At 39.9% G+C, this 21,806-nt stretch overlaps 1 protein-coding gene and 1 long non-coding RNA gene across 2 annotated transcripts in view; one reads left to right on the top strand and one right to left on the bottom strand.

The window, feature by feature from the left end:
* Positions 1-21,806, bottom strand: part of LOC124286555 (ATP-dependent RNA helicase DHX33-like) — an 80,982-nt gene that overhangs the window by 2,589 nt on the left and 56,587 nt on the right. The window contains 5 exon segments of the mRNA XM_046722925.1: positions 3,530-3,639; positions 4,195-4,261; positions 10,381-10,481; positions 10,483-10,515; positions 17,832-17,936. Coding sequence (XP_046578881.1) covers positions 3,530-3,639; positions 4,195-4,261; positions 10,381-10,481; positions 10,483-10,515; positions 17,832-17,936 — 416 coding nt within the window.
* Positions 1,468-19,205, top strand: LOC124286556. The gene is made up of 4 exons (XR_006901063.1): positions 1,468-1,612; positions 6,470-6,474; positions 13,749-13,753; positions 19,194-19,205. It is a non-coding gene; the product is annotated as an uncharacterized LOC124286556 (long non-coding RNA).

Genomic DNA, 21,806 nt, shown 5'->3' on the forward strand with positions numbered 1-21,806 from the left:
ATTATTGGGTGTATACATATTTACACAGATCAGTTAATTAGTAGAAAATCTCTTCATGTTTACATTCATATCAGTTATTTAGTAGGACATCTTTTCATATTTATATCAGTAATTTAATAGAAGATCTTTTCATATTTGCATTCATATCAGTTATTTAGTAGGACATCTTTTCATATTTATATCAGTAATTTAGCAGAAGATCTTTTCATATTTATATCAGTAATTTAGTAGAAGATATTTTCATATTTATATCAGTAATTTAGATCTTTTCATATTTGCATTCATATCAGTTATTTAGTAGGACATCTTTTCATATTTATATCAGTAATTTAGTAGAGGATCTTTTCATATATGTATCAGTAATTTAGTAGAAGATCTTTTCATATTTGCATTCATATCAGTTATTAAGTAGGACATCTTTTCATATTTATATCAGTAATTTAGTAGATCTTTTCATATTTGCATTCATATCAGTTATTTAGCAGAACATCTTTTCATATTTCATTCATATCAATTATTTAGTAGAACATCTTTTCATATTTGCATTCATATCAGTTATTTAGTAGAACATCTTTTCATGTTTACATTCATATGACTTATTTAGTGGAACATCTTTTCATATTTATATCAGTAATTTAGTAGAAGATATTTTCATATTTATATCAGTAATTTAGTAGAAGATATTTTCATATTTGCATTCATATCAATTATTTAGTAGGACATCTTTTCATATTTATATCAGTAATTTAGTAGGAGGTCTTTTCATATTTATATCAGTAATTTAGTAGAAGATCTTTTCATATTTGCATTCATATCAGTTATTTCATAGGACATCTTTTCATATTTATATCAGTAATTTAGTAGATCTTTTCATATTTGCATTCATATAAGTTATTTAGCAGAACATCTTTTCATATTTCATTCATATCAATTATTAAGTAGAACATCTTTTCATATTTGCATTCATATCAGTTATTTAGTAGAACATCTTTTCATGTTTACATTCATATGACTTATTTAGTGGAACATCTTTTCAATACAGTTCCGAGAGGCCATGCTGCATATCTTACTTGCACTGTAAACATAACAGTTGACTGTATGATGATGAGCGGCTGCAATGATGACACACCAGTGGACAAGGGCCAAATGGTGGTACAGTCTCTACTTCCAGATATGTAGAACTTAGTGGTGGTGCGATTAATTGAAATAATCGAAGATTGGTCGCAATGACTAATGACTCGCAATGTTTTCTCATAATCGAACACAAACAATTTTGGAACACGTTTGCATTAACAATATTTTTCACAGGTTGGTTTTGTCCGTTACATTTCATAAGAAATACAAGCTCATTCCAAGTCAGGATTGAATTTATCTTAAAGATTCCAAGAAATTTATGTACCTAACATACTTGTCATCCTTTAAAGATGTGAAATGTGCAAATGCATTTTGTGCAAAAACCTAAAAGAACTACATGTTTTGTGTTTATTTTATGTGCATTAACAAACATAGCCAGGAAAATTTCATAAATGACGCTAACCAATTATTTTTGATGATTGCTCGGTTGCAATGAACCATTCATCAATTATGAGATTTTTACCAATTCCCAACACTAGTAGAACTCCACAAGATAGCCATGGACAAAATCAAACTTGGATCCTTGATGTGACAGGGAAAAGAATGAACTACTTCATTGTTTGAACAAATGGTTCAATGCTGTAGACACTAAAGAATGGTCGGAAATAGAAAAAAACTGTTTTTAGGCTCTTACTTTGTATCCCTAAAAGTTACACAACTGCAAATAGCATATGTCGAAATGACCCAGTTCGGCCTAACTGTGCATTCAGTGGGATGCGTAAGAGCATATCCAGAAAAGCATGTTTACTCGTAAAATCGGGGCAAAACTTAGAAAAAATACGAATAGCTGCTGAAAACAATAGATCAGACTATAGATGTCAATTTGGTCGCTCAGCCAGGTATGACGAGGGACTGTCGACTCACCTGGCATGAAATGCATGTGCTGCCTACACGCACAAGGGGTCATCTCAAAGATAATTTGTACTTTTTCATGTGTGCTGAATATGTCTCAACTTTTGATTAACATCTTACGTGTCTTTCTTTCATAAATTTTATGTTGAGAAAAGTATGTAAAAGAGTATGATACCTGATAACCATAGAAAAGCATCGTATTAAATGTCTCAAAATATATGGGTGGCATGAACACCCGAAGATCGACAGGACTGGATATTATTTGTAAATTGTTATAACATGCCGTGTACTTCCCCAGTATAATTGCCCTAAAGGATTATCGTATCTCAGCTGATATCTCTATCCCCCAGCCCGACCCCAACCATCGTATGCGACACCCGCCCTGGTTTTACTTTTGAGATGACCCCTCCTATCTGTTTCTTTTTATAGTGACAGTGAGACTCCATGGTAGCTACATCCTTAATAGTTTCAGTATGAAAGTTATTATTTTGTACGTCAGCTATCGTTTATAATGAAGTTAAGTCTAATTTCAAGATGGGCATTCAAAAAGTGTCCTTTGAAATACAATATCATTGCACACTAATTTGCATAAAGCCATGGTCTGTTCCAAATAAGTCGCTTTGGACTTAGAAAAAAATCTCATTGCTCATTTCTGAACTAATCTCTCCTCACTAAAGTCCTTTTATTATGTTTCCTATCTCCCTATCACTCAGACTGCAGTTAGGCCGAACTTAGTTTATCAGATATTTCACACTTTCACATATCAACTACCTAAGTTGTAGAGATAAATATGAAAAAACAGTTTTCTTCTATTTCCGACAGTACTTTAATCTTCACAATATACATGATGATGTGAGTGGTAGTGGTGGTCTGATTAATTGAAATAATCGAAGATTGGTCGCAGTGACTAAACGACCAAGCAATGGATCATGTTTTCTCATAATAGAACACAAACAATTCTGGAACACTTGTTTTCATCAACAATATTCTTCACTAGGTTGGTTTTGTCTGTTACATTTCATAAGCACTACAAGCGTTTCAAGTCATGATTGGAAGACACCAAGAGATTTATGTTCCTAACATACTAGTCATACTTTAAAGATGTGAAATTTTGCCCCAAACCCCCAAATAACTACATATTTTTTTCCTTATTTATTGTGCATTAACAAATTTCATAAATGACGCTAACCAATTATTTTCGAAGATTGATCGGTGGTTATGAACCAATCATCAATTATGAGCTTTTAACCAATTCCCAACACTAGTGAGTGGGTGAGTGTGTATGGACATGCTGTTTTCAGAAATATCCAGTCAGATCATGGCCGTGTACACCAAGACCACAAAGAGTGGGCTTCACACGCTGCATTTAGTGAGAAACTGAACCAGTTTTGTAGTGAGCCAACACCTTTATCACTTCCCCATAAATCATATACTGACAGAAATATATAACAGAACATTTAACAGGAAAATGTTGGTAACATCAATACATCAGAATGTCAGTGGTCAAGCAAGGTTTGTGTGATGTGTCACTGTGTCTACATACCTCATGTAGCACTTGGATGTCTGAACCAGTTCATTATACAGGACGTAGGCTGGCTTGCACTGGAACAGCCCAGAGGATGGATGGATTGATACAGTCTTCCTCACTGAAAGCTGGAATAAAGGTTGGACCATCAGAGTACCAGTAAACATCTTTGATACAAAATGACAAAATGACTGGATTTGTGCAGTGAGTGAGTGAGTGAGTTGAGTTGTAAACCATATTTTACTTTGATGCTCTTTATTGAGGACATTGGCCTCATACATACAGTAGAAACTGCAGGTCCACATTACAGGGGTGGAAATAACTTTAAAATTGTTAGCGTACTCCGGTACAGTGGCACATGTAAAATCACTTGCTCTGATCATTTTTCCACCATACCGGCCGTTTTCATGTTGATTTTTTAAATAAACAACATAACTAACATTGGAATATCAACTGGACACCAGTACAGTGTGATATACAAATTTGCTTGCCCGACAGAAAAAAAACCCACTGGACTCCGGCGTCGGGCAATGGGTTATTTCCACCCCTGCATTATACACTGTGGAGGCTTATATAGTTACCACTGCATGACTTCTGTTCTAAACAGTGAAGACACTGTGCAGCTGTGTGCAGTGGACAACGGGGCTCCATCTAGAGGACACTTGATGTCTTCAGTTACTTACAGTGATGTAGTCTCCAGTCTTCTGCAGCTCGGCAGCATTCATGAAGAAACCCGTTGACATGCAGCGTCTGTGGAGTACAACAGTTGAAACAATCTCACACTCTGATGGAACACTTCACCTGGACAGTTCACCTCCAACAAGGTCATGAACAGGACCTGATTCAGCCTGGTGGGCAGTCACTGGAGAGTGAATCGGCAGTGAGTGAGTGAGTGAGTGAGTGAGTGAGTGAGTGAGTGAGTGAGTGAGTGAGTGAGTGAGTGAGTGAGTGAGTGAGTGAGTGAGTGAGTGAGTGAGTGAGAGTGAGTGGTGGTGAGTGAGTGAGTGAGGAGTGAGAGTGAGTGTGAGTGAGTGAGTGAGTGAGTGAGTGAGTGGAGTGAGTGAGTAAAAGAGTGAGTGAGTAAAAGAGTGAGTGAGTGAGGTTAGTTTTACGCCGCACTCAGCAATTTTCCAGCTATATCACGGCGGGGGACACCAGAAATGGGCTTCACAAGTTGTACCCATGTGGGGAATCGAACCCGGGCCTTCGGCGTGACGAGCGAATGGCTACCCCACCGCCCCTGCGCAATTAGGAACCGATGACATATGCCAACCAAGTTAGGGAGCCTGACCACCCGATCCCGTTAGTCGCCTCTTACGACAAGCATAGTCACCTTTTGTGGCAAGCATGGGTTGCTGAAGACCTATTCTACCCCAGACCTTCATGGGTCCAACATTGTTTGAGGCAATATTCCGGCTATATCATTTGTTATATGAACAACAATCCACACCATATAGGTGATAAAAATACAAAAATTTAGCCTGGTCACAGTTTGTAACCAACCAATTTTCAACTGTAGGCAGCTCTGATGCAGTCATGGTTTAACAGGAACTGATTCTGCCCAGGAATTTCTGCGGGTTAAGTCAGCCAAGAACGCTGCACATGTACATATAACACAATACATCACTCAATAAATATAGGTCAAGGTCATGAACACTGTCATGAACAATGGCTGATGTTGTTGATATTTTGCAACAAAATGAAGGTAATGTTTTCACAGTCATGACAATTGATTGTTTTGAAAATAATCACAACCCGTAGCATTGTTCCCTAAATGCCATTGCATCAAATCTGATAAAAGTGAGTCAGAATCACAATGCCTTCAACATTCAGGGTCAGTCAAAACATCCTATTTGGAGGGAAAAATAATGCTTCTATCATCAACAAAATCTTGAGAAAAATCGGACCAAAACCTTTAATCCCAAATGCCTATGGAAGCTATCACCATTGAGTCTCAACAATTCTTCCAAATGCTACAAGGCAAAACCACAATGAAATCAAAGAATCAGTCAAGACTGTTTTTACACGTCTGCCCCTTCAGCAACACCTGGCACCTGATCATCTTCCATGTTGCCTTTATTGTGGTCTATTTCCAGCTGACATACAGACAGCAGGATGTTCAGATCCTCACATGTACCTTGCCATCACTTCTAGCTACAAGGATGCTGCAGTTGACCCCATGCAACATCAACATGCCTTACTGGCTGGCTACTTCATGTTTACATAGGTGCTTACAAGACAAGTGACCTGCATTGGCTGAACAAACCTCCTGGAGTGATGTATCCCGCCAACTGACCTCCGCAACTTCTTCAAGTAGGAACATACATTTATCATTGTTTATTTACTTATGTGGTATATATGATTTAAATAGTAATGATTTGGTAGGTTGATTAGTTGTTTTACACCACAATGAGCAATATATACCATAATGCCAGACTTCGGGATTACAAGAGTGAGTGAGTGAGTAAGTTAGTTTAGTTTTACACTACACTCAGCAATATTCCAGCTATATGTCAGCGGTCTTGTACATAATCAAATCTGGACCAGACAATCAAGTCAACAACTTGAGCATCAATCTATGCAATTGAGATACAATTACATGTGTCAACCAAATCCGCGAGCCTGATCACCCGATCCCGTTTGTTGCCTCTTACGACAATCATAGGTTACTGAAGACCAATTCTTACCTGGATTTTCACAGGTTTAAATAGTGATGAAGTACGGGGTATTTCTCATGTGAAACCAGCCCAAAGTGATTCTGGTCATTTTTGTGAAACCTACAAGCATGGATACTGTGTTGACCGACAAAGAGTAGAATCAGAGTGATTCTCGGATTCAAACCCAAGATCGGGTAGAATCCTGACTAAGGGAAGTAACTCTGCATAGTGAGATAGGGGACCAAAATGCTCAATGTTGAAAGTTTTAATAAACTTTGCAGAAATGACATGGCTCTGGAAGGCTGAGTGAAATGAGACCAGCATTTCATACACTACTACAGACTGTGTACAAGAGTATAAAACTGGCCGTGTATGTTGGTGACATTTGCCTGTGTAAGTGTGTGTGGGTGTACGCGTGATGAGAAACTTGTGAGGTGTATTTACAAAAGGAAGGTGCTAGGTTTGCATGGCAGCTCTTCATGCACGCTTGTATGGACTTAATCTGAAGTGAGTTAGATTAACAACCGCTATACATGTGAAAGATTTCAAATGTCATATTGTTTAGGTCAGTCCTGCCGAGACAATTGACATTTGTCATCAATCATGCTTGAACAAATGTTGAATACGCGACTGTGACCTTGAAAATAGTGCGACATTAAGTATTTCGGATAACAGCAGGCAAATTAGTACCGCCCCCTTATTCACGTGAAGTCAACGTAGAATGTATGAGTGGAGAACCCATGTTAAACTGTGGCCTGGTATCTCAGTGGGTATGGACCACTCCAAGCAGCTACACATAGACATGTGCCTGCAATGTTCTTGAATGACATTAAATGTTATTTCACAAAGAACAGAATGCAATCAATATTTTAACTCAGTTCCTAAAAAATACACAACTAACCTATTTTGAAGATTACAAAGTATGACAATCTTAAAAGACAAATGTTTTTTTAACCTTTTCTTAAATAGTTCCTGAAAACCAAAAATCTTTATGATGGCAGAAAACAGCGAGGAATGAGAGGAAAGGCTGTAAATGCTGAAACCCACACTAATCTTTTTAATGTACCTCAAAGACCATCACTTTTTCTGATTCTGGTCAACAGAACACCTTGCTGTGACGTGTGTTTTCAAATACCTCAAACACACCTCACACCTTCCCAAACACTCCGAACTTGATACCATTGTAAAGAGCATGCTCATCAACTCTGACCTTTAGGACAACCAACAGTTGGTCGAATTGGCGGCTTGCCGTCCATCACAACAACGCCCGCCAAAATAACATGCTCAAAATAAAGACAGAAAGGTTGAATCTTGCGTCACACACTCACGACTGTGAGCAAAAGTCAGGTGAGAGAATGAGTTTCCATGCTGTACTGTACAAGTTGCACATTTCTCTATCAGAAGGTCCTCGTTTGTTTTCCCTATTGGCTACAAGGGTACAACAGGAGCAATGTGGATGCTGCCTAATCATCAACACTTGCCCAACAGCCTGGCATCCATTGCAAGAATGCTGACACCGGTACCATAATTCTACTATAAAATTAGAAAATCCCAGGGCACTTTAACCAGTGATCGAAATGATGTATGAAGGTACCAGGACCGTTAAGCAGAACCCATGTTAAGATTAATGTTTAGAGGTCTCTAAGTTCAATACAAAAGCAGGAATCCTCAAAAGCACCCGGGCCCCTTGAACCGAAATAAAGTCAACATAACATGTCCTTTTTCTATGAATTACCAATCATATTATGCGGAAGATGTTTCTAAAACACCAGTATCTGTTCTCAGAGACATTAAACTGCATTATCTAACAATATTTGAGAACCTCAGCAAGTGTGAACTTGAAAAACAATGCCTTTAAAAATCTCATGTGTGTTTTTCGCTTTGACTGGTGATTTTATTTTCCCCCTTTGCCTTTAGATGTTCTGAAGACAAAAATCTGTAAAACAAGAAATATAACTGGTTTGGCCTAATATATGAAAAAAACTTTTTTTGTTCAACAAACTGACTTGCGTAGTCAGAGTCTTGCTCTCGTCTATCTTAAGATTAGGATTTTATTTTGTCGAGTGGGGAAAATTTATAGCACCCATGAAGGGAATAGAACCCGGGTCTTCGGCGTGATGAGCGAACGCTTTAACCACTAGGTTACCCTTCCAATACCTAAAGAGCTTTTACATGTATGGTTCATTTTTAGAATATCTACGGTAATCACGGCATTACCAGGAATAGGCTGCAGAGTAAAAGGAGCTGACTGCAGTAAGAGATACGAACAAGAAGGTGGAAATACAGACTTGATAAGATAAATGTATATAAATCAGAGAGAGGGAGAACATTAACCGGGTGATGATATACCAACAATACATCACATCTAGGTGTGTGATAACACTACCCAAGGATGGTAAAGCCAGCAAGCATTGTCTGCTAAGGGAATCACGGAAAGAAAAGCCCATGGTACAATGATTTGTTATTTGTATAATCCAGATTGATACAGTATGCTATGGTGTAGGTAAGAAAAACAGATTGGTTTACTGAAAAATCAAAATCTGGTTATCCGGCATGTATCAACACTGTTGTTGTATAACTGATAGTACTTTACTATCTATCACCCACTATATCTCTGTAGACAGATGTAATGATATTGCAGTTGGTCTGAATATTTATACAGCATCCAGATACCAACCAAAGTATACCTCTACCATGTTAAAGTCAATTGTTATTGAGATACATGGAAATACTTCGACAAACTTTTTATTGATAACAACTTGGGAAAGGTATATATATAAAGAGACCTCTTTCTTGTGCTTGATAAAATGATTAGATTATTTTGCCATTTCTTTCAAGCCAGACTTACAGTTAAACCTACTACCTGAAAATCTAGAGGATCAATACAATAGTATAACATGCCAGTGCCAAGGCACTGGTGCTCACCTGCAACATTTGAAGTTAGACGAATGGTACTAGTCTGTCATACAGACCCTGAAGTCTAGAATTGTACAAACATTTAAATGAAGAAAGGAGAGTGTAGATGCTCAATCTGATCTGTCGGAGTCTTATGTGAGAGTTGAGAAAACCTCTGTGAAATATTCTTTTTGTTATATTGTTACACCATAACAACCACTGTAAGGCGAAACATCTCTTGGTAAATGGAATTTGTTTTGTTTAGACAATATTGGTGGTTTGAACATATTATTATCATCAAAGGACATGTTGATAGGCAAAATAAAACTTCAGCAAATATTTCATGAATTTTCATGAACTGAATTTTGTGTATTCACACCACTCAAGTTCACTCATGAGAGTATGTTACTATTTTCCCATCTATATGGTCACAAAATGATCTGTCATACTGAAGGGGTGTAACATGTTACAAGAACCCTAGCAAAAACTGTTTAGATACACGTGTGAAATAATCTGATTATGAACAGTCTAGTTGACCAAAGTTTCATCTTCACTAACACATGCAAACTTCAGAGTGCCTGCATAGTAACAAAGAAAAAGAAGTAAAAGTGTCTTGTTTAACCATACAGTTTTATGGTTATTGTCACTAAACAAAATATCACGTGACTAACCACAGGTCCGAGTCTGTTTATGTGATCTGGGTCCTTATCAGGGTCCTTATCGACCGCCTCCATGGTGTAGTGGTTAGAGCGTCCGCCCGGAGTGTGGAAGGTCGCGGGTTCGATCCCCGACCGCGTCATACCAAAACACGTTAAAATATGGTACTTGTTGGTCCCTGCCTGGCGTTCGGCATTAATGGGTACATCAAGGACTGGTCGGCTCGGAGTCAGTATAATGTGTCTGAGTGGGGTATTCATGCTTCACTGCGGCATGGTATCTCAGTGGGCTAGCACTATAAAACCAGCTTAAGTCTGGGCTAGTACAAGCAGCCGCACATACACATACACGTGCCTGCACGTCGTCATATGAGCGAAATATTCTCCAGCACGACGTTAAACCCAATTCCACCACCACCACCTTATCAGTATCCATTTGTACCTGAGCTACCTATCCAACCCTTGAATATCCTGGCAATTGCATAAGGGAAAGCACTTGACATTTACAAGTCACATGCAGTCTTCCGATATGTTGACATGCTTTCCATCTGTCTTACAGGTGCAGGTTCCCTGTTCATTACCCAGTTGAAGAGTCAGGCAATAATAAGCATATCTCCCACAGGAAATACACCATCATTATGAAGGAATTAAACCCCCTCACCTAATGGCGGTGGTGTCCTGTCCACACGACTGTATCGGTAGTTGTTGACGCAGCACGATGTCCCGCAGCTGCCGCCGCACCTCCAGTGCCGTCTTCATGTTCGCGTATGTTGATGAAGTTCTCCCGACACCAATCCTGTAGCAGAAGACAGTTGGAGAATGAAAACACTGAGTCCACATCTGTTGCCTAAATAGCCAGCAGAATCCAGCATCAAGTGCACTTATGTTTTTTAAATGTTTGTACAAAGCAGATATCAAAATTCTTCAAACTCTCTTCAACAAGCACTCGGGGCACTGTGAGAATGGGGAAGCAAACTCTGCAATCATTCACAACAAACAGTTCAAATCAACACAATACGTTCACATGCTCTCCATGGTCTATAAGCATCAGGGTGGATATCGTTTGATCTTCTTATTTGTTGAAAGACACCTTGGTATTTGTAACTTAAATCTGGAGGAAAAGGGTTTCCTGCAAATGTTGAAATCCTAAAACCAACAAAGGCAGCGGGATCAACACATGGCACATGAATGGTGTAAACTATCATCAACTGTCGTAACTGTGACTATCTGACTGGCTAGTCATCATTTAGTAAAACTCCCTGTGAGACATATAAACAACCATGTAACCTACTGCCACCCTTGCCCAACTATAACAGGTATCTTGCTATTTCTTAGTAACCATGAGACTTTGTTTCAAGTGAGGCCTGCTGAGATGTTTTACATTTGAAAGACCTGTGGCAGTTTTACAGTTGAATTTCATAAACAGATCTTTGATATAGATCTAATGTCGATTTTGTGTGGCTAAAGTCACAATTTCTTTCACTTGAAAATTCCAATTAACCCAACCTTGTATGTCACGTTTGGAACTTTAGAATGGTAATCCACTGATTTCCCTGTGAGCCACTATAGCAGGTGATGAAAGCTTGTTCAATATTACATGCCATGACTTCAACTGACTGCATGCTGCATACAGTCTATCTCTCAACCAGTCATCAAATTTGTTTTGTTCTACAACTATCCCAATGTGTACTTCTATTGACTGCCTCCGTGGTGTAGTGGTTAGAAGCCATCCGCCCGAGAGCCGGAACAATAAGGCCATAAACCCAATGTGCCTTCGGCTTTATGTGTTCTAGCATTCATGCTTCACTTGCGCATGGCAGTGGGCTAGCATGATAAAACACTCATAGGATTTGATTGAAAATGTATAATGCACAAACACCTCATGTTGACTTCCTGAAAACACTCATATGATTTGATTGAAAATGTTTGCTGGCCATTTCTGCCATCTTATAAGGAAAGTATATCGTCATAACGTAACCCATTTCAGAAAATTCTCAAGACCTAAAACTCAACCAATCTAATTCCCTTGAGATATTTTATAACATCAGATTGTTCTCCCCTAATTGTGTAATGGTAAAATGGAGTACACATACAGTGTTTACCATGTAGAGCTATGTAAACTCTTTGTCAGTAGTATCATAACTAACTACCTAAGTATACTGGACGGTGAGGAAAACCTTCCCCAGACTTCACCCAGCGTGTAACAAGCTCCATCAAGACTTCCCCTAACAAGGCAATGCATGTCAGCTCTCATCTTGTGGATAAACAGCACATGGACCGGGTTAAACGATGCCCAGGGCTCTTAATTACACCTTAAACCTCCACTGATGGCAACATTAAGGAGCAACAACAGGTAGGATCTATAATGACCGTGTGGGCTGAAGGAACAGATTGACGGAAACACAGTCTTGTGTGTTCTGATGTACAGCAGACGCTCTCTGCTAATAGTTGACAACTGTTTATGTATTAAAAATGTTAACATCATGGGTTTTATGGGCAAAAAACTGCCCAAAACAGGCTCTGTTTCCACAAGTCTTGCAGAAATCACATTATCTCGAAAGATAGCTTGAGGGAAACAGGCTCTAATCACAACCACCTGGCACATCAATGGATGTAAGGTGTCAGGAAAACAGTGTCTGCCAACCTTACAGCATGTACCGAGTAATGAGATGTATGACAAAAATATAAGAATTCAATTAAGGGAGACAACTGTGCAACAAGAGCTCTGACAAAAAGTTACATTGCTAAATGCCTATGATATATTCAGTGTCTTGTAGACCACATTTCATGTGTTCTTATACCATAGATAAAAAAGTGATGTCTGTTGATTGATCTACACAACCACACAAACAGATCTGCCAGCTACAAAGGACAACAGACGACCTGTCAACAAGATGTTTCATGATGTCTTTCAGTGGCATTTAGAAGTTGTACATTGATGTCCAAGATATTTTTATGGATGAAACTTCTTTATAATTTCCCTCATGCGTTTGAGACCATTCCAGTTCACCTGATGAAGGACCTGGAATGGTCTCAGCGATGAAATTATAAAGAAGTTTCATCCATAAAAATATCTTGGACAAGATGTTTCATATCCAACAGACAATGCATGAAAGATTTTAATCCTTGGTAAAACACCTGTAGATTTTGTGTCATACTTTGTACATTGCTGGATCTTACAATCACTTAGCAGTTTATATTTGTTTTTATATCCTTGAAAATGGACGTCCCGTATGTATACATACAAACTTCCTGGATACAAATGAGCCATCTTTATGTACGTGCACTATACAATTAAACCTGCTGTGATGCCACAATAGTTGTTGAGGTATGTTTTCCTATTGCACCACCCTAAAACTACAGCCACATCTTCACAAAGGATTGTAAACAGGTGCCACTGAGATAAAATAGTGAAGACAGAAACACAACAGCTTTAAGAACAAGTCTATATTGAGATTTCCCTTGATGAACTAATCACATTTACTGGGTACATGACATCAACCTGGGCATGGAGACAGGACAATTCAGTAATGATATGGTATTGTCATGCATGTTACACGGATAATGTGCAGGAGAGTCCACATTAAACAGGGCACATGGTCATACAAGTGCAGTCATGGGGCCATGTATGGGTGGAACTACATGTGCAGGAGAGTCCACATTAAACAGGGCACATGGTCATACAAGTGCAGTCATGGGGCCATGTATGGGTTGGACTACATGTGCAGGAGAGTCCACATTAAACAGGGCACATGGTCATACAAGTGCAGTCATGGGGCCATGTATGGGTTGGACTACATGTGCAGGAGAGTCCACATTTAACAGGGCACATGGTCATACAAGTGCAGTCATGGGGCCATGTATGGGTGGAACTACATGTGCAGGAGAGTCCACATTAAACAGGGCACATGGTCATACAAGTGCAGTCATGGGGCCATGTATGGGTTGGACTACATGTGCAGGAGAGTCCACATTAAACAGGGCACATGGTCATACAAGTACAGTCATGGGGCCATGTATGGGTGGAAGTACATGTGCAAGAGAGTCCACTATAACCAGGGCACATAGTCATACAAGTACAGTCCTGGGGCCATGTATGGGTTGAAGTACATGTGCTGGAGAGTCCACACTAAACCAGGGCACATGGTCATACAAGTACAGTCCTGGGGCCATGTATGGGTGGAAGTACATGTGCAAGAGAGTCCACTATAACCAGTTCACGTGGTCATCCAAGTGCAGTCATGGGGCCATGTATGGGTTGGACTACATGTGCAAGAGAGTCCACATTAAACAGGGCACATGGTCATACAAGTGCAGTCATGGGGCCATGTATGGGTGGAAGTACATGTGCAAGAGAGTCCACTATAACCAGGGCACATGGTCATACAAGTACAGTCATGGGGCCATGTATGGGTTGGACTACATGTGCAAGAGAGTCCACATTAAACAGGGCACATGGTCATACAAGTACAGTCATGGGGCCATGTATGGGTGGAACTACATGTGCAAGAGAGTCCACTATAACCAAGTCATGTGGTCATTCAATTGCAGTCATGGGGCCATGTATGGGTGGAACTACATGTGCAGGAGAGTCCACTATAACCAGGTCATGTGGTCATCCAAGTGCAGTCATGGGGCCATGTATGGGTTGGACTACATGTGCAAGAGAGTCCACATTAAACAGGGCACATGGTCATACAAGTACAGTCATGGGGCCATGTATGGGTGGAAGTACATGTGCAAGAGAGTCCACTATAACCAGGTCATGTGGTCATCCAAGTGCAGTCATGGGGCCATGTATGGGTGGAACTACATGTGCAAGAGAGTCCACTATAACCAGGTCATGTGGTCATCCAAGTGCAGTCATGGGGCCATGTATGGGTGGAACTACATGTGCAAGAGAGTCCACTATAACCAGGTCACGTGGTCATCCAAGTGCAGTCATGGGGCCATGTATGGGCCATGTATGAGTGGACTGCATGTGCAGGAGAGTCCACTATAACCAGAGCATGTGGTCATCCAAGTGTACTCTTAGGGCCATGTATGGGTGGAACTACATGTGCAGGAGAGTCCACTATAACCAGGGCACATGGTCATCCAAGTTTAGCCATGGGGCCATGTATTTTTTAAATTTTTTTCATTGAATTTTTATCAATAAAAATGAATATATTTTCAGGGCAAGAAAGTAAACATAAGTAAATGTAATGTTTCATTACTTAAGTTGTACAAAATATTATGTATTTGATTAGTCCAGTAAAATACATGTGTACCATCTTAAGTTATACCTAGTCGAGTTCGACCTTCAGAACATGACTTCAACAAAAGCAGAATTCATCAGACAGTAACTGATCTTCCTGACAATGAACTCCTTTACCTGCTAGCCTTATATCAGCCAACAGCTGCTCACATTATTTTCCTACCGACAGACACGAGTCAGCCCTGTGCCCGCAGTGGCTACAGCACATTTAACCTATTATTGCTGACTCAATCATATTGCCGAGATCCATGACTCGACATCTGCTGGGATTCAAACCTGGCCTGTTGGTGGCAGGCCAAGCAAAACACCTCCTCCTGTCTGAAAGCAATTACTTTGCCCCGAAACTGATCTCCACCACCCACATCCACCACCACAACAACACTGTACAGTGTCAGGGACAACAGTAGCCAGGCTACAGGGGCCAGCTGGGCTGTTACCTGTCTGTAATTAATGTGCCCAGCCCAGGTACAACACCACCATGTGATTACTTTAAATATACAGATGGTGGCCATCTTGTTTTCTATTGAAACCAATAACACATTGATTTTTACCTCTGCCATGATATTCCTTAGTCAGAATGTAAAACAAGTAAGGAATGGCTATCTGCATTCAAAGGTACTTTCAGTATTCTGTACCTCAAGTTAAAATCTGTTTGATTTACCTATGCGATAAACTTTCATTTGAGGTGAAGATATATTGAAACACCATCCCCCTCTTTTCAGCTGTTCTTGTTTCTCAAGTATCATTTACTATCAGTGAATTAACATTGAAACATCAGCTTCATTACTTCAGCTGGCCTCTTGTATGGACTCAATGAATGTGTTTAGTTTTATGCCGCACTCAGAAATATTCCAGTTATATGGCGTCGGTCTGTAAATAATCGAGCCTGGACCAGACAATCCAGTGATCAACAACATGAGCATCGATCTGTGCAATTGGGAACCGATGACTTGTGTCAACCAAGTCAGTGAGCCTGATCACCCGATCCCGTTGGCCACCTCTTACGACAAGCATAGATTGCTGAATATCAATATTCTAACCCGGACCTACACGGTTACTGAATGAGTGAGTGCTTCATCAGCTCCATCAGTTATGGTAGCTTGTCACATGGAATCAGTGAGAGCTGAAGTATAAGCTTCTTCGACAAGTACCACTTTCCCAATGAAGCTGATATCTCACTGGACCATTTCCAGAGTTTGACATTGGGCTCAGTGGTCATTGCCAGGCATGAGTGAGTGAGTGAGTAAGTTTGGTTTTACTCGGCTTTAAGCAAAATGCTAGCAATATCACGGCGGGGAACACCAGAAATGGCCTTCAAAATGCTAGCAATATCACGGCGGGGAACACCAGAAATGGCCTTCAAACATTGTACCCATGTGGGGAATCGAACCGGGGAGGACGAGTGGACGCTTTCACCATTAGGCTACCCCACTGCCCCAGAAAGCATGAAATTTACACAAATATGGAATACAGTTCAATCATCATGAGACTTCAGCACCAAGTGAGCTCTATCTCACATTTTACACTTAAATTCAGACCTGTAGGTTTCTCTACACCATCAGTGTCAACACTACCACCACCTCTATCCCACTACCACTCACCGACTTATCGCAGATCACAACAACATCCCCGCCACATGTGCACAAGCTGGTATCTAACAGTAAACACAACCTTTCACAAAATGTCACACCTACTGTTATGTGAATATCACAAGGTAAATAAAGCCTGAAATAATGCTTTCCTAATCACTATTGATTACACTTCCCTCTTGCGACTGCTACAGCAATAAAATGTACATCTTTATCACCTGACTCTCCATTGATCACTGTCTGAACAATAACAAACACAGCATGAACCAAGTCCTGCAAACACTATTACATCAAGAAACTAACACCTCTTTCACCGACTTCTCTGGTGTCTCTCTATTTATCAGACATATTGTTCCTCAGCCTAATATTTACCTGGGTCTATCTGACTGTCAATCCTGGGTATTGTCTGCGACTATTATATTTGGCTATACCACACCTGAAAATTTGCGTCTGGAGTTGATCACGACACACACATCTACAGCCAAAATGTGGCATTCATAATAAGTGTCCTAAACCTCCACATGTGTGCAGCACTGTACAATCCATGAGAGATGATTTCCAAAAAAGAAACCAAACAAGAGAAGAAAACAGTAAAATGGAAAGTCTGACCGCTGATTGTATTTCTTACTGGGATATTAGGGACCATTCATAATTTATGGCTAGAGGGGGTGATGATGATTTTTATGGAGAAGCATGTACAATGTGAATGACCCCCCTCCCCTTAAATTTATGTACAAAATAAGAGACCCCCCTGCATGTCATGTACAAAAACAATGATCCCCCTCCACTTTCCATAATTTCTAAGCAGAATTTTTAAGATATTTTTATGTACAAAATTGCTGACCCCCTAGCTCCCCAGAACAAAATGGATGACCTCCCCAGAACAAAATTATCACACACACACACACACCCCCTAGCCATTAATTATGAACGGTCCCTTAGAACAGCATCAGTTACCTGATATGTTCTCTATAATAATTAATCTAAATTAGGTAAATGATTCCAATAATCATTTATTATTACATCAAAGTGGACTCACAAAGCATAATATTTTGGATGTCATCTGCACATAAAGCAAGTTTACAAAATGTCTGGTCAAGACAGCAGCAGAAGACGGACAAGGACAGCACCAATGATGCTAACATTTGTTTCACAAAGTCAATCAACACCCATCTCAAATACCTTATTGACATCAGTCAATTCAACTTAGCTCACGACAATGGATATCATTAAGATGTATTTACAAAGAACACAATATTCTCGTACCTTGTTTCCACTGACACCCTTGTATGCCTTGTAGATGTTGAGCAATGTGATGCTGTCTCCCTCACTTGAGATAAACTTCCTCCTCGCTGCAAGAGCCTCTTCTCTCTGTCAGGGATACACAACAGGGATTTACAATAACATCACAAATTAAAATCCATTTCTCCATTCTATTTTTAAAGAAAAACTAGATCATTAGTAGAATAGTTTTTAAGTAAAATTGCAAATCAATCACTGTGTTAAAGTGAGTGAGTGAGTGAGTATGGTTTTACGCCACTCTTAGCAATATTCCAGCAATATCTACATTTAACTATAGTGACATGGAAGAATCTGGAACATCCAGCTAAAACACTCTCTGTTAAGTATAAATTTGAAGAAAAAAATTGTGGGTTCAGTCATATCTGAGAAAATGGGGACTTGAGATTACACTTTCTCCGTCCAGTATAGATGACTTTACTGACTGGCAATTACCAGTAGGTGTTTCAATCTAAGAGTATGGGTTCAAATCCCCAAGAGACTCACCTCCCACAATGTATTAGTACCTGTACTTTCCTGAGAAAGACTAATCCCAAACATTACATATGTCACATCTGACCACTTTCTTAATGGCAGTATGGATTCCGTTTGCAGTATATTGTCAACATACAAGAGTTAAATGTACTTTAAACAAAACATTTAAAAAGCACATTTTCATATGCTATATAGTTCTTCCTAGTGAGCCAAAAAAATAATAAAACTGTAAAACTAAAAATGTTTGTGAGATATGGGGGTTTTTCCAAGAAGTCTGAATTCATATTTTGTCTTCAAGTTGGAACATCAGTTTCTCAACAGAGGAGGCACTGTTTGGGAGCAGAGATATTTATTCCGTTAATATTAGCATTATCTATACGTATATTTTAAGCATTAAACACAACAATTCTCTAGCTATCGCATTACAGAGTGCAACAATTGTATAATTCAAGAGTGGGTGTGTATCTCAACAAAAACAAAATGTCTCTGCTTGAAGATTAAACTCCATTATAGTCTGAGAATGTGTTTTGAATCAGCATCTTAACTGTGGTGAGCGTAAATGTAACACGAGTCATCTTCACAGAAAACATGCTTAAACTTTACAGTTGATGTCCATTAGCCGACATTCATCTTAGCACTTTATTTCATTACCAGTTGGTTATATAATGCCACTTCATGAGGCATGCAGACATGGCAGCAGTCAACTCACTGACAGATATGCATGGCACCAAACACTGAAGCTAGCATCATCTGTAGCTTGAACAACCAAACTGGTTTGACACGAAGGCCAAAAAACTTTCCACCTTAAGCAATGGCCAGAAATGCATGAGGTTGAGAGATTCGTGAGTTTGAGAGGATGTATTACACAGAAGCCTCCACCATACCTGCCCCCATATGGTAATTAATGTGTCCTGAAGGTAGCAGAGTCTGGGCAAACCAAACCAGAGACCATATATATTGGTATATGGTCTCTGACCAAACCAATGTGACATGAAAACGTTCCATCGTGTCACACCATCAGATTACCATGGTACCCACTGTGTATGTGGTGTATTCACGATCACCAGAATCTAATATTCCTGAATTTTGGAAAACTTTGTTATTCTCTTGAGTTTGGATCTTAATTATCAAAGTGAAAATGCAAAATGGATGAATCCAGGCAGGATAATAGTTAACAGTCTTATATATATATAATATGAGTGAGTGAGTGAGTGAGTGAGTGAGTGAGTGAGTGAGTGAGAGGTGAGTGAGTGAGTGAGTGAGTGAGTGAGTGAGTGAGTGAGTGAGTGAGTGAGGTTTCATGCCGTTTTCAGCAATATCCCAGCGGGGGACACCAGAAATGGGCTTCACACATTGTACCCATGTATACATAATATGATATCTATGTGGTCACTGGTCATTGTAAGCGAGTGAGTTTAGGTTTACGTCACACTCAGCAATATTCCAGCTATATGGCGACGGTCTGTAAATAATCGAATCTGGACCAGACAATCCAGTGATCAACAACATGAGCATCAATCATAGGGAACCAATGACATGTCAACCAAGTCTCAAGCCTGACCACCCGATCCCGTTAGTCACCTCCTGGACCTTCATGGTTCCACTGGTCATTGTGATAAAGCAACACCGTCAACATGGTCAAAACAAAGAATATTGTTCATTATAATTGATTGAATATAATGAATGATACATTAACTAATGATTTGCTATTGAATTTGTTACCCAGTATTTATATTCAATACCCAATAATTATAGTATGCATCATATTCGCCTAAGACTGGATTCATTGCAGTAAGTAACTACCCAATCCTCATTGGTTATCTCTCAACATTCATGAGGCACAAGGAGACCTTTTCTACCCTGGCCAATGAACCTGGGATGTGAGACGGAGGCTGGAGATGTGAATCCTGACACTACAACAGGAGATAAAAAGCGACCCAGGCTGAGATGCTGTCCCAGGCTGAGATGCTGTCCCAGTCTGCAAGCGGCAGCATTACGACACATCAGAACATTCACAGCACAACTCATCCTGGCAGCTCGGAAACGGATCTCTTTTCAAATAATGGAGTGGAACATTTATTACATAGCTGCTGCACCTGCTACAGAGCAACATTTTGGATTCTTAAGGCCTTACTTGGTTCTTGACAAGAACATGGCCCCCTGGTAAACTAAGATGGTAAACCTAACCTTCCAGGTTTGTAACAATACATTCAGGAAATACTGCACAGCTTCAGCAAGTATGGTGTTCATGAGTGAATGTTGTTTTACCTCAAAGCCATTAATGTGGTCTCAAGCTACTAAACACACAATGCCAGAAAAGTAATAGAATCTGTGCTTTACAGAAAAAGTGTAATCACCAATTTTATAACAAACATATCAAGCTACTTCTGTTGCAGTTGAATTCCATGGCTATTCTGTATGTCCATTTTGCGTAAGTAAAGCTGACGTAACTATGAGTGAGTGAGTGAGTTTAGTTTTACGCCACACTCAGCAATATTCCAGCTATATGGCGGCGGTCTGCAAATAATCGAGTCTGGACCAGACAATCCAGTGATCAACAGCATGAGCATCAATCTGCACAATTGGGAACCGATGACATCTTTCAACCAAGTCAGCGAGCCTGACCACCCGATCCGGTTAGTGACTCAATGGGGAAAATGAGGACTTAACACGATCTCAAACAAATCCAACATAACCAGACCATACTCCTGCTCCCTCCACCATTAATGGCAAATTTCAAAATTCATACAGAAATTAAATATGCTACCCTGATGCCACTTTCAGGCCCTATCTTCCAGTCATAATCACCCCCCTTTCAATCACACATGGCTTTGCAGTCCCATGTGTGAAACTCGCATCATGTCTGAAAGCACACATAATATCACCAAATCATCATCATATTTGAACTAGGTCAAGGCAGTCTAGTGACTGAATGCATGAGCACAGATCCACACCATAGCACATGAGGACAAGTAATCTGTAGGGTCACAAAGCCTCGACCTCCAGCCCCCTTTGTCCAGCGTTGAGGTAATGATCCAGAATCTCCATGAGGGCGGTAGGTAGTTTCTCAATAGTGTTTGTGACTTTGCAATACCAAGGGGTACCCAGAACAGGCCCCATGGGGATAATGAGGACCTAGCAAGATCTCTGTCTAACCACAGTGCAAACTGATCCTAGATGGAAGTGCAACACACATTTCAGTTGGCTACAACTGCTCACATACAAAGACTGACATTTGTGTTATTTTCACATAAAAGTGGAGGCACCATTGAATATTCAATGTAGGTATTTTGTTGTTGGAATGCTATTCACCACTATCGCCCACCCCGATTCATCAGCATCTGTTGATCTAATAACAACAAGAAGTCTCAGTCCAATGTTTGTCTGCCAGTATTTTGCAAAAAAGTCAAATCACCTTGATGAATGTCCTTGACCTTTATTCTGCACCAGTTAACAAGGACTGGAAAT

The sequence above is a fragment of the Haliotis rubra genome, unplaced genomic scaffold (genome assembly GCF_003918875.1).
Source record: "Haliotis rubra isolate DU_JTF1 unplaced genomic scaffold, ASM391887v1 Scf386, whole genome shotgun sequence".
Taxonomy (NCBI): Eukaryota; Metazoa; Mollusca; class Gastropoda; order Lepetellida; family Haliotidae; genus Haliotis; species Haliotis rubra.